Below are 12,927 nucleotides of genomic sequence, written 5' to 3'. Positions count from 1 at the left end.
CTCTCCAACTGTCAACACGCGCGTGCAGAGCCCCTCCCAACAGCTTTAGGCCGGGAAGCGCTCTGATTGGCCACAGCATTTCGCCTCTACGAAATGATTGGCTGGTTTGCCTGGGCCTCTGTGTGATTGTCCATTGGCCTCTGGAAGCAACGGGCATTCCGCAGCGGGGGGGGCCACGCCCTGGGGCGGGGCTCAGCTCACCCCCCCCCGCCTCAGCGCGTAACTCCTGCGGGTTTTGCCTTCCAGAGAGACCCCCTCAGGCAGGGAGCCCGGAACGTCCCAGCAGCCTGCGAGGGGGGTGACGCTGACCACACTCATTACCGCGGGCTACGGAGAGTGCGCATCCCCCGTAGGCCCGTGGGCCAGGTGCGACTGGTAGCCGAGCCCCTGCTGCTCACCGCATTTGAGGAGCTGGGTCTGCGCCACCCAGTCTCTAACTATGGAGCGTCACGTACAGGCCGTGTCGTCGCCAAGCAGCAAACCTGCATCGCGCCCGAAGAGCAATGTGCATGCCCCATGGCTGCTGGAGGGGAAATCGCTCTGTTCCGGGTCGTGTCAGGTGTTAATTAATGGGAGTCCCATTTGTGCAACAGCCACTGTTTGTGACATCCCCACAGAACATGCTGTGTGGCAGGTCACTAAGCAAGGTACACTGCATGTTCATTTAATGTGTGGGTCTGTACGTGCTGCCAGTACAGTGGTGCATCTGTTATTTGAAATGAATTGGGTGGCATCATAGAATCATAGAATATCAGGGTTGGAAGGGACCTCAGGAGGTCATCTAGTCCAACCCCCTGCTCAAAGCAGGGCCAATTCCCAGTTAAATCATCCCAGCCAGGGCTTTGTCAAGCCTGACCTTAAAAACCTCGAAGGAAGGAGATTCCACCACCTCCCTAGGTAACGCATTCCAGTGTTTCACCACCCTCTTAGTGAAAAAGTTTTTCCTAATATCCAATCTAAACCTCCCCCACTGCAACTTGAGACCATTACTCCTCGTTCTGTCATCTGCTACCACTGAGAACAGTCTAGAGCCATCCTCTTTGGAACCCCCTTTCAGGTAGTTGAAAGCAGCTATCAAATCCCCCCTCATTCTTCTCGTCTGCAGGCTAAACAATCCCAGCTCCCTCAGCCTCTCCTCATAACTCATGTGTTCCAGTCCCCTAATCATTTTTGTTGCCCTTCGCTGGACTCTCTCCAATTTATCCACATCCTTCTTGAAGTGTGGGGCCCAAAACTGGACACAGTACTCCAGATGAGGCCTCACCAATGTCGAATAGAGGGGAACGATCACGTCCCTCGATCTGCTCGCTATGCCCCTACTTATACATCCCAAAATGCCATTGGCCTTCTTGGCAACAAGGGCACACTGCTGACTCATATCCAGCTTCTCGTCCACTGTCACCCCTAGGTCCTTTTCCGCAGAACTGCTGCCTAGCCATTCAGTCCCTCAGCCCAATTCTCAATTGGGAAGTGTCCCCACAAAAACAACCAGCTACATTCCTATGCCAAAAAACCTCTACTGCTGTAACTACTAACTTTTGGTCAGATTTGAACTTCTGTTTGGCACAGCAGAGAAGTGGGGGACATTAGGGAGCAGTTTAAATATTTATTTTTATCCTAATGCCTCAGTGAGATCCTATTCCATACTCAGGCTCCTGGGCACTACAGTAATACAAATAAATAAATAATGTATTCCTTGCTTGAACCTACCTTTAGGGTCTGATTTACCCTTATCCATATTCAGTGCTTCTTACTCATGGCACTAGGCTCATCAGGGTTGACAAAATCCAGTCTCACATATGTCCAGGGCAAATATGTTCCAGGTGAGTGCCGTTGCTTTCTACTGAACAAAAGCTTTCATTAAGAAAAAAAGTACGTTTGTAGCTTGAATGATTGCCGTTAGCTTTCCAAATGCAAACAAGGCTAAGTCTATGCAGTGCTGTCTTCCTAAATCATAGAATCATAGAATATCAGGGTTGGAAGGGACCCCAGAAGGTCATCTAGTCCAACCCCCTGCTCAAAGCAGGACCAATTCCCAGTTAAATCATCCCAGCCAGGGCTTTGTCAAGCCTGACCTTAAAAACCTCTAAGGAAGGAGATTCTACCACCTCCCTAGGTAACGCATTCCAGTGTTTCACCACCCTCTTAGTGAAAAAGTTTTTCCTAATATCCAATCTAAACCTCCCCCACTGCAACTTGAGACCATTACTCCTCGTTCTGTCATCTGCTACCATTGAGAACAGTCTAGAGCCATCCTCTTTGGAACCCCCTTTCAGGTAGTTGAAAGCAGCTATCAAATCCCCCCTCATTCTTCTCTTCTGCAGGCTAAACAATCCCAGCTCCCTCAGCCTCTCCTCATAACTCATGTGTTCCAGTCCCCTAATCATTTTTGTTGCCCTTCGCTGGACTCTCTCCAATTTATCCACATCCTTCTTGAAGTGTGGGGCCCAAAACTGGACACAGTACTCCAGATGAGGCCTCACCAATGTCGAATAGAGGGGAACGATCACGTCCCTCGATCTGCTCGCTATGCCCCTACTTATACATCCCAAAATGCCATTGGCCTTCTTGGCAACAAGGGCACACTGCTGACTCATATCCAGCTTCTCGTCCACTGTCACCCCTAGGTCCTTTTCCGCAGAACTGCTGCCTAGCCATTCGGTCCCTAGTCTGTAGCTGTGCATTGGGTTCTTCCGTCCTAAGTGCAGGACCCTGCACTTATCCTTATTGAACCTCATCAGATTCCTTTTGGCCCAATCTTCCAATTGGTCTAGGTCCTTCTGTATCCTATCCCTCCCCTCCAGCGTATCTACCACTCCTCCCAGTTTAGTATCATCCGCAAATTTGCTGAGAGTGCAATCCACACCATCCTCCAGATCATTTATGAAGATATTGAATAAAACCGGCCCCAGGACCGACCCTTGGGGCACTCCACTTGATACCGGCTGCCAACTAGACATGGAGCCATTGATCACTACCCGTTGAGCCCGACAATTTAGCCAGCTTTCTACCCACCTTATAGTGCATTCATCCAGCCCATACTTCCTTAACTTGCTGACAAGAATACTATGGGAGACCGTGTCAAAAGCTTTGCTAAAGTCAAGAAACAATACATCCACTGCTTTCCCTTCATCCACAGAACCAGTAATCTCATCATAAAAGGCGATTAGATTAGTCAGGCATGACCTTCCCTTGGTGAATCCATGCTGGCTGTTCCTGATCACTTTCCTCTCATGCAAGTGCTTCAGGATTGATTCTTTGAGGACCTGCTCCATGATTTTTCCAGGGACTGAGGTGAGGCTGACTGGCCTGTAGTTCCCAGGATCTTCCTTCTTCCCTTTTTTAAAGATTGGCACTACATTAGCCTTTTTCCAGTCATCCGGGACTTCCCCGGTTCGCCACGAGTTTTCAAAGATAATGGCCAGTGGCTCTGCAATCACAGCCGCCAATTCCTTCAGCACTCTCGGATGCAACTCGTCCGGCCCCATGGACTTGTGCACGTCCAGCTTTTCTAAATAGTCCCTAACCGCCTCTATCTCCACAGAGGGCTGGCCATCTCTTCCAGATCAAATCCTCAGACAGATTCACTCATCTCTGCTGCCACACTTGGAGCTTCCACCAGTGGCAATACAGTGAAAACCAGCCAGTTTTGATTGTTTTCACTGCTGATCTTCAGATTCCTGTGGGTTGCAGAGAAACTGAGAAGAATTAGATAAATGTCATTCTGTTGCACCTGGGGAAGGCTATGATCAACAGCAACTTCAAGCACTGAATCTGTTTCCCTGTCAGGGCTGGGGAGAAGGTAGAATGGCAGAAATACTCTTGTTGCACCACCCAGAAAGCTAAGAGAGGAGTAGAGTAGAAAGAAACAAACACCCATCCCTACAGACAGGAGGCCTGGGAAGATGTAAAGTAGTCTTCACAGCAACTGGGATGCTCTAGGAGGAAAGAACCACAGTGAGAATCTCCCTCTCCAAGCTGGAGATGGCTGCGGGGAGAGGTTGTCTTCAAATGTATGAGACACCTACTAGCTACTCCTCCAGAGCCTCTCTGTCACCTGTTTCTTCCGTCTCCCAGGTGCTCCCCAGAGTTCTCTCTAAACACGCCACATAGGAGGCAGATTCTCTAGTTCCCATCCCCTCTTCTTAGAAGCAGTAGTTAAAAGTAGCAGCAGCCTTTAGCACTGGAAATAGAGTTTGACAGGAGGGCAGGATCAGAAAAGAGCTGAGCAGACATCCACAGAATGGTGAGGAGGAGACTGTTTGGGGTTATGGAGCAGCAAGGAAGAAGTTACTTTGTGCAGTAACACTGGGTCTTTGATATGTGTGTCCCTACGGGTGCCATGGCCCACCCTCCTCCCCTATATACTCCTGGGGGAATACTGCATGCATAATTAATGAGCTCTTCAGATTTCCAATTTTTTTTGCAGAAAAAAGCTTCTGCCAAATGTTGCTGCAATTCTGCCTTTTGCCCACCAGAGGGTGCTGTGGCGCAAGAACAGCAGCAGCTCTCAGCGGAAAATAACTTCTGCAGTTCCACCTTTTGCTCACCAGAGGGTGCTGTGGTGATAGAACAAAGCTGCAGCTAAGGAAGAGAAAGACTGCCTTCTTCACTGTGCCTGTGGCCATGTCAGGAGACGGGCTATGAGGAGACAGCATACAGTGCTTGGGGGCAGGTCAGATGGGCTCATAAGGGCTAGTGGGGGAGTACAGACTGGGGCAGGCACTGAATGGGAGTGGAGACACAGGGCCACAGGGGAGGGAGGTGCAGAGACACATGGGGACGGGGGAGGGTGTACAGGGAGACATAGAGATGGGGGAGTGGCTGGGTGGAGGCACAGAGACACATGGGGACAGGGGCAGATGTGCCTGACTGAATGGGGTCAGCCAGGGTCTGCATGGGGGAAGCTCCCTAACAATCGCTTCCCACCCACCAAAAAAACCTGTTCCGTACTTTTCCCACGCATACCCATCAACCTTCCAAGTTCACACGCAGGCTCCTTCCCAGCAATTTACTTCCCTCTCCCTCAGCTCCTCCGTTACCCTTGACTCCCCCAAGCCTTTGCACTGTTTCTGAGGGGTGTGGGAAATATGGTTCTGTATTGTAGTTTAAATGAAGTATTACTCAGAGTTCTGTATTAATATGCCCAATAAGGAATTTATTTGTCAAAAAACATTTCCTGAATCTTTTTTGTTGTCTGTATTGTTACAGACATACTTGCTGACAGGTATTTTGAAATAAATTACCAAAAATAATTGAAATTGGTGTGATTATATTGTGTTATTTTGACAAATAAAATATGCACAATTTTGCAGAATTTTAAAATATTGTGCGCATAATTTTTAATTTTTTGGCACAGAATTCCACCAGAAGTACCTATACTTCAGAGTTCTAGTAGTTGATTCTGTGTTAGAGAAGGAGCTGAGGAAGGATTGCCTGCGGATGCTGGCTAGCCTCGTGGCAGGCGGGGAGCAATGCACAGGCTAGACTGATACAGCTACCAAAGTTCTCTGATTAGCAGCACAGGGATGCAGGAATAGGGAGCGGAGAACTGATAGACTTGGGGAGAGGAGCCCAGAAATGGATTAGTGAAAGGAAGGGAACAGAGAACTGAATAGACTTGGGGATGGAGGTAGACCTGATTACTTTTGTCAGGCTGCTGAATTTTTAGTCTGACTAGTATGTTTTAATAGGAATTTTGGAGGGTTGTCTTAATCTTAAATTATAACCCTGATACTTTCACATTAATGTAATGAAGATTTTGATTTGGCCCATTGTACTAAAGCAGACAGTATTACAAACCCTTCAGTCAACAGTGCAAATCTGCTAAGTCTTTGAGGGTTTAAATGTGCCTTGTAGACACAGCCCTGCACTAGAGGCAGAATGGAGCAGCACTGCCCCAAAGGGCATTCTGAGCTCCCTGGCATGAAGGGGAAAATTGGTATGCAGCTATTTATGGGTGCAGGTTACTATCCTTGTATAGCCAGCCTGATCTACAGCAAGTGCTGCATGAGGGAAGCAATTTACCCTGCTTCTTCTGCCCCCTCCCAACCTCCTTTGGGGCACTATGTGCCTTGCTGTATAAACTGTGTGTATCTCCTTGCACATTCCCCCTTTCCCCTGTGTACCTACATAAGGTTGAGACAGAATCTAATCCTAAAGGGACAGACTATGGTAAAAGATACTGTTCTTCTGAAAGTTCATGATTTAGGAGTATAAATGAAAGGTATGCAGGGGAGGCAACTTGGCCCTTACATTTTTACACTTATCATAAAGGACTTTACTTCAAGTTTTGTAGTCACCGTGTTACAGTAAAAATCACTAACTAATTTAGTAAAATATAGGAGGAAATTGATTCATTTAAATTAATACTCTTCATGAAATTATGGAACAATTATGCAAAGAAAAATAGTAAAATATCTGCAGCTGGATTCTCCCTTCCCTTGTACCTTGTGTAGTCATTGATATCTGTGCGAAGTGGGTATAAAATGCTACCAAATCAGAATGATAATGTTTTCTGCTCCCTTTGCACAGATGTTAATGATTACGCAAAATACCACACAGGGGAGAATCAGGCCCCATATATTTATATACTTAGTCTCCAAGTCTGAAAATTGACTTCAGTAGGGTTCCACATGGGAGTAGGATTCACCCATGTCAGTTTCTGTGGGCAGAACAGAAGTCCTGATCCAGGCCATATAAATTGATAGCACAGCACGAGATGCAGTTCTGCTGGTGGCCTCCTCCTAAAAATCCTGCTTCCTGGCGTATTTAGTCCCACCCAGGTGTATAAGAACTACGGTTTCCCCTCTCCTCAAAAATCCCTGGTTGATCACTGGTCAAAATGAAAACTGAGTACAGCAACTTCTGTTTGAAATGCCTTAGCACTGCTCTTAATAGCTTCCAAAATCACTTTCATAGAGGGTTTGTATTCTGTGAAGGTGAAGCGGGTTTAGGTAAACCATCATTAGAAATCATTAGAAGGTGTTACACTGGCCTATGTTGTATGGACTTTTTGGTCAAATAAACTTGTTTTGTGATACTTTGATCAAGTTGAATCAAAGCCATATAAAACGTTAAAGAAAAAAATGAGCACATCATGGGAATTTTTCAGGTGCACAATTCTGCTCAGTCCTGCCTGAGCTGTATTCACATGCAACACCAATATTAATCTTTAATCAAAAACAAAACAAAACACAAAAATCAACCAACAAACAAAAAAAACTTCAAGTATACACAGTAGCTACTTTATAACCATGTTTATTAACAACAAAATGGATTTACCTTTGTCATGAAGTTACAATTAACATTGTATTATAATGTAATGGCTAAAGCCATTGCAGCATCAGTGGAAGTGTCCCTTATACTTTCCATAACCGTTATAAAACTGATATTTTAACACCGCTCCCTCCCATATTGGCTAGCAGAAATGTCTCAGAACACATTCAATAGCAGATGATGTTTGGTGCCTGTGGAAGTGTCCCATATGTATCTGAATTAATGGCAACCCCCATATGCTTCCTTTGACATTCCACGGGTTGGTTTAGATTTAAAAACCGATTCACCTTTTTGGATAATTATAGCAATTTATTTGATATTGCAATTCATTTGAACTAAATTGATTAACATGCTTGGAAAAAAATGTGAAGCAGAAATATGACGGCCAAATTCTCTTTGGACGTACACCTCCTTCAATCCTTCTGAACTCCATGGGATTGCACAAGGTATGAGTCAGAACAAAAATTGTCGCAGTGGGACAAGTTTACTCCTGGTGTAGGCAGGTGTAATCCCATTGAGATCAATGGAGTTGAGTCTCATTACACCAAAGAAGGCTGAATTTGGCCCACCTATGCTGTCCTTTGAAGTCAGTGGAGCCACACAGGGATGAATTTGTCCTCAGATGTTTAATCACTTTTTTCATTCCTTTGCTCTACATTTTATTTTTCTGCTTTGTTCTGTTTTCTTACTGACCTACTTTTCTCTGTGCTTTTTAAAAATTTCCCTTCTCTTCATTCCTTTTTATCTTACTATTTTGTGCGTTACTTTTTATATAGTCAATGTGACATATGGGTTAATTCAGCTAAGCATTAGTTTCCTCAGGAAATAACTGGAATATTATCATTTTCACTTTATACAGATGCCCAACAAAATAAGGGTTTGAATCTGGACTCCTGACTCAGGCAGAGCTCTTGCTGAAGTCCATGGAATTTTTGCTTGAGTAAGAACTGCAGGCCCAGACCCATAAATCGTACTGTATATCAGGTGTTCCTCAATACAGCAATAATTCAGTATGACTTGACTTATCACAGAAGAGTAGGTGAATTACCTATCAGCAGACTGTAATGAGAGCAGTCATTTAAGCAGGATTATCTCAAAAAAACATGTAACAGCTGTGGGCATGTGAATAAAAGTGTATGATCTTTGCAATCTTGAACCCTAGGCTAAAACACTATATCCATACTGAAATAAAAAGTATAGATCACATAAGCCAGGAGTATATAGAGTTTGTAAAACAAATAATCATCAAAAACTATTCTTTTAAGTTCTCTCTTCAATCAGGTACAACAAACATGCTGATCAGAAAACAGTTATTTGTGTAAGGCCCAGTCCTTAAACCCTTACTTAGAGCCAGATTCTGTCCTGTTTGACACCCTGCACAATCCTCCAATGGAGTGTATATTAGGGCAGAATTTGGTCCTTATTGCCTACTCATGTAAAACTCTTATTGACTAAAATGAGAGCTTTGACTTAGTAAGTAGTTCAGGACAAGACCCTTAAGGCCAAATGCTGTTCCCACTGATATCAATAAATTATTGATACTGATTTTGGTGGGAGCAGGCTTGGTCCTTATAGTGTAATTAAAGGTATACTGTGGACACAGGAAACTCCTGGTGAAGAAAGGTCAGAACAGCTCACTTTGTAAAAACACATAATAAACCCTCTCCAAATCTCCACAGATTCATTAATTATTCTCGCAATTTTCCATCAATATAATGTTAAGAAAATTCCTATATGATAAGAACTGTAGCTACAAAAAGAAAGATGTAACGGTGACAATAAAAAAAAATCAGTAATTTCAACTTAAAAAAAGATAAGGTCTTCCTGATTTATCCGATCTTTGTGAAGACATTCACATAGAATCATAGAATATCAGAGTTGGAAGGGACCTCTGAGGTTATCTAGTCCAACCCCCTGCCCGGAGCAGGACCAATCCCAACTAAATTTTCATATATAATTTATAGAATTCATTTATGTGCACAGAATTGTATTAAATAAATTAATTTAAAATGAGGAGAACTCAGGTATGTCATTTAAGCCAAAAATACCAAGTTCAGCAAGTAAAAATCAAGATCCTGATTCTGCAACTGCATCTGTGCAGGCAGAGCCTGTGCCCATGTGGAACCTCACTGATTTCACAGTAAGGCTCAATGTGGATGCAAAGGTCTGCTCAAGCAGATGCAGTTGCAAGATCAGGGCCCAATTCAGGATGCTGTTGTGTTCACATTTAATGAAAAAGGGGAGGCGAGTCTAATTACTGACACATTTGTTAGCTGTCCTGTGCCCAAGCTCTTGCCCCTACATCAGACCTAAGTACAGATTTACATCTACAACATTATGAGATTTTATATAAATGGCAAGAAAGGCACCATAAAAAATTAGGAAAAGAGAAAAGAAAATCCTAAAAATTAAATTGTTTTTAGATATTGTACAATACTTTAAATTTACAGATTTGGCTGGACAAACTGCAGACATTCAAATAAGTCAATATTTAAATGTTCTCAGATGTTGAAAAACCTATTTATCATCACAAAAATATCTTCGCAATTCGGCTTTAATATGATCAGGCTGCACATGAAGGATGTAGTAAAGGATGAATGCGATGGCAAATCAGTGATAGCTAATTGTGCTTCAAGACATCTTTCAGAATTTACCACGTGAGCTTTGTTCTGGCACAAGCCATAGAATGCAGCTTATCATCCATAGATCCTGTATCACTGACACAATATATACACTTTACAGTATGCATGTACTTTCACATAATAAGGTTATCATGTAACATCCAGGAATACTTTTGTAAAAGAAATATGGAGGCAGAAATTACAGTGGATTCATAGTAAACAGTTCAAGTCCTTCACAATACAATCTACAGCATTTAGCCATGATTAAGACTGCTCTGACATTTTTGATGTATAATAAATCCTCAGCAGGGCTGGGCTTTGATGAAACAGTGCTCTGAGTGAGCTGGAACTGGCACTCCCATACATTTGGAGTTCTTGTTGCTAGAGGTGGCCAGGCCCAGAACAGGTTGCCCATGAGTCAGTGGTACATGTTGGCTGTAATTTGGGGGGATACAACAAATAGAAATCTTGTTCAGTGCGGAAGGGTGGAGGCTCCTACAGGGTTCCATGGCAAAGCCCTGGTAAGGACCAATAGGTAGGCACTAGTACTGCTACTGCACCTCTGCAGAAGTGAAACGTAGAAAGGCTATGAGAGCAAGAGGAGGTCTCAGGGGAGAATGCTCAATATGCTGCATGCTTTGAATCCCCAAACTAGGTGGGAGGTGGTATGGGGAAGGAATCTGAGGGTCCTTTGTAAAATGGCATTATAAAGCTAATAAGAATGTGACTCCTTTCCCTCTTTCCTCCTCGTCCCCTCGTTTTTAAAACTTCGGTCTTCTTCGATTTGGGCAATTCAGCCGTTTGTCTCTATTACCTCTCCCATTTCCTTACATGGCTTTTTGGAAGAAACACTAGCTGTCTGGGACCAACAGGCTGGAATTTTAAAGACCTTTTTCACTGTCCCTGCCTCCCTGCTGTTATTTTCATTTTTTCCCCATCCCCTTTTTTCCCACCCCTTTTTTTCTTCTCCAAATTCATATTTTCCTTTGCTTATCGTATTGTCTCTCTTTTCCCCCTCTTCACCCCTTCTGTAGTCTCTCTCTCTCTTCCCTTATCCCCTTTGTTTTTCCCTCTGCTTTCAGTACCCCATATGTTACCACGTTCACTTCCTTCACAGACTTCTGACACAGTATCATGGAGTATCAGGGTACAATTGTGAAGCATGGTGCCACCTTCAAGGCAGAAAGAAGAACTGCCTCTACAATAAAGGTAACGCCCTCTCCTCTCCTGCTGATTCTACTTCCAGAATGCTTCAGATCCTTGGGAAGGGCACATCAGTGATATCAGCAAGTTTGGGGTAAGGAAAGCTGCCCCTGAATTTTTGGTGCAGTAGTCCAGATTATCCATCTCTAATGCCAGCCCTTATCCTTTGAATTTATACATTTCATAGCAAAAGAAGGTTCTTATCATAAAGAACCACCTGAAAGTGGTGTGCAAAGTACTTTGCCACAGCACTAAATCACCAAAAATGTTACAGAAATTAACATTCTAAAGCTGAGAGTATTAAAATCACTGATTAATGATGAGTTAATGTGTATATCTTGCAACTAGCAGCCATTTCTAGTCCCATATTACTAGTTTCCTTGGTACCTTGCTAGCAGCTGTAGATAATATTTTTGTTGTAAACATAAACTATTGTCTAATTCAGGACATATATATTTTTAATTAATCCAGAAGCAAAGTGCTTTAAATCTTACAATTTTTACTTCTGTACTGTAGAAACAACACTATTTCTAAATGCTCAGACCTTTGCTTTCTGACACAGTCTGCAGTATTAACTTTGTAGATTACTCATTATTTACACCTACTGTACTACATAAAAGTGATGTGTACATTAGGTATAAATTTGAATTTTAGCTGTCACTTAAGCATGCATTTTCATGCAACTAGAAGATATGGGCTCATACAACTGCCTTTCAGATTCTTCCTGATTCTTACAATTTTATTTTATTAAAAAGGCTTTCAAAAGAGTTCATGCTATGATATGTATGACTAAAGGAATTACTCAGCCAATGAAGAAAACCCATAAATTGTTATTTAAGTTTGACATGAGGCAAGCTGAGTGCATCTGTACTGTCCCCTGGCTTGCAAATGCTTTGAGATGATCTTGATATTCCAGTCCTTAGAGAGTCAGTAGAGAGAGTTGTTTCCACTAATGAGCGAGAGATGCTTTCAAAAGCCTCTGTTTTTGTCTCTGCTTCCAACTCTTCATCTGTTATAAATAATTTTGACTCCCTCCATTTGGAGTACACTTCTTGGCTCCCTCTTGAGCCACTGGAGTCATTCCCAGCAATCTGTACATTCAGTTCTTCAGATGATTGTATAAGATTTTGTACAGATAAAGATTTTCCTAAATCCATTTGCACTACTGGTTTAACTGGGACCAAGGGTTCCCCTTCTGTATCAAGGCTTTTTCTCCATGAAAGATCCTTTGTCACTTTGTGCTGTGCAACTTTTCCATTATCCTTTAACGCAACAAGGCAAGCGGTGACATCAGAAATATTTTCCTGTGTGGTCGCAGGAGTAATATGAAGAGGCTCAGGCCAGTTGGCATGCTTGACTGAGGAGAAAGGTGGTATTTGTAACGTTGTTGGTGTTGTTGGCTTAGTTGCCTGGTTTATTTGGTTTGATGTATTATTAGTTATTACTGTTGCAGGTCCATCATTTGGCACCTGTGTTGCTTGACTATGCATAGTTGGACTAAAAGCATAGTAAGCCTGAGTGCTAAATTCATTTGGTGTCAGTATAAGCTGTAGGCCACGAGGCATGTTGGCACTAGCTGATCTGGATACACATCCACTAGTTTGTGCAGAACTAGATAAATCTTTGCTGTCTACAGGACTTTGATAATCAGAGGTCTGGTCGCATTCAAAAGATGGCATTTGAAATGAAGCCAAAGTAAGCGCTGATGCAGATCCTTTCCTTAAGACCTGTTGATAAATATCTAACAGGCTGTCCAGCTTTGACTCTATGGATTGTACCTGCAGATTGGGGAAAAAAGGTTAAAGTAAGTTCAAAATATTATTTA

At 43.2% G+C, this 12,927-nt stretch overlaps 1 protein-coding gene across 1 annotated transcript in view; it reads right to left on the bottom strand.

Annotated features, from left to right (window-relative positions):
- Positions 1-10,871: 10,871 nt before the first annotated feature.
- KCNQ5 (potassium voltage-gated channel subfamily Q member 5) overlaps positions 10,872-12,927 on the bottom strand; it is a 531,162-nt gene continuing 529,106 nt past the window's right edge. Inside the window, exon 14 of the mRNA XM_073336454.2 lies at positions 10,872-12,880. Coding sequence (XP_073192555.2) covers positions 11,933-12,880 — 948 coding nt within the window. The 3' untranslated portion in view covers positions 10,872-11,932. The remainder of the gene's footprint in view (positions 12,881-12,927) is intronic.

This window comes from Lepidochelys kempii, chromosome 3, assembly GCF_965140285.1.
Source record: "Lepidochelys kempii isolate rLepKem1 chromosome 3, rLepKem1.hap1, whole genome shotgun sequence".
NCBI lineage: Eukaryota > Metazoa > Chordata > Testudines > Cheloniidae > Lepidochelys > Lepidochelys kempii.
Note: the sequence above shows the minus strand (reverse complement) of the source record. Positions and strands in the feature narration are given on the sequence as shown.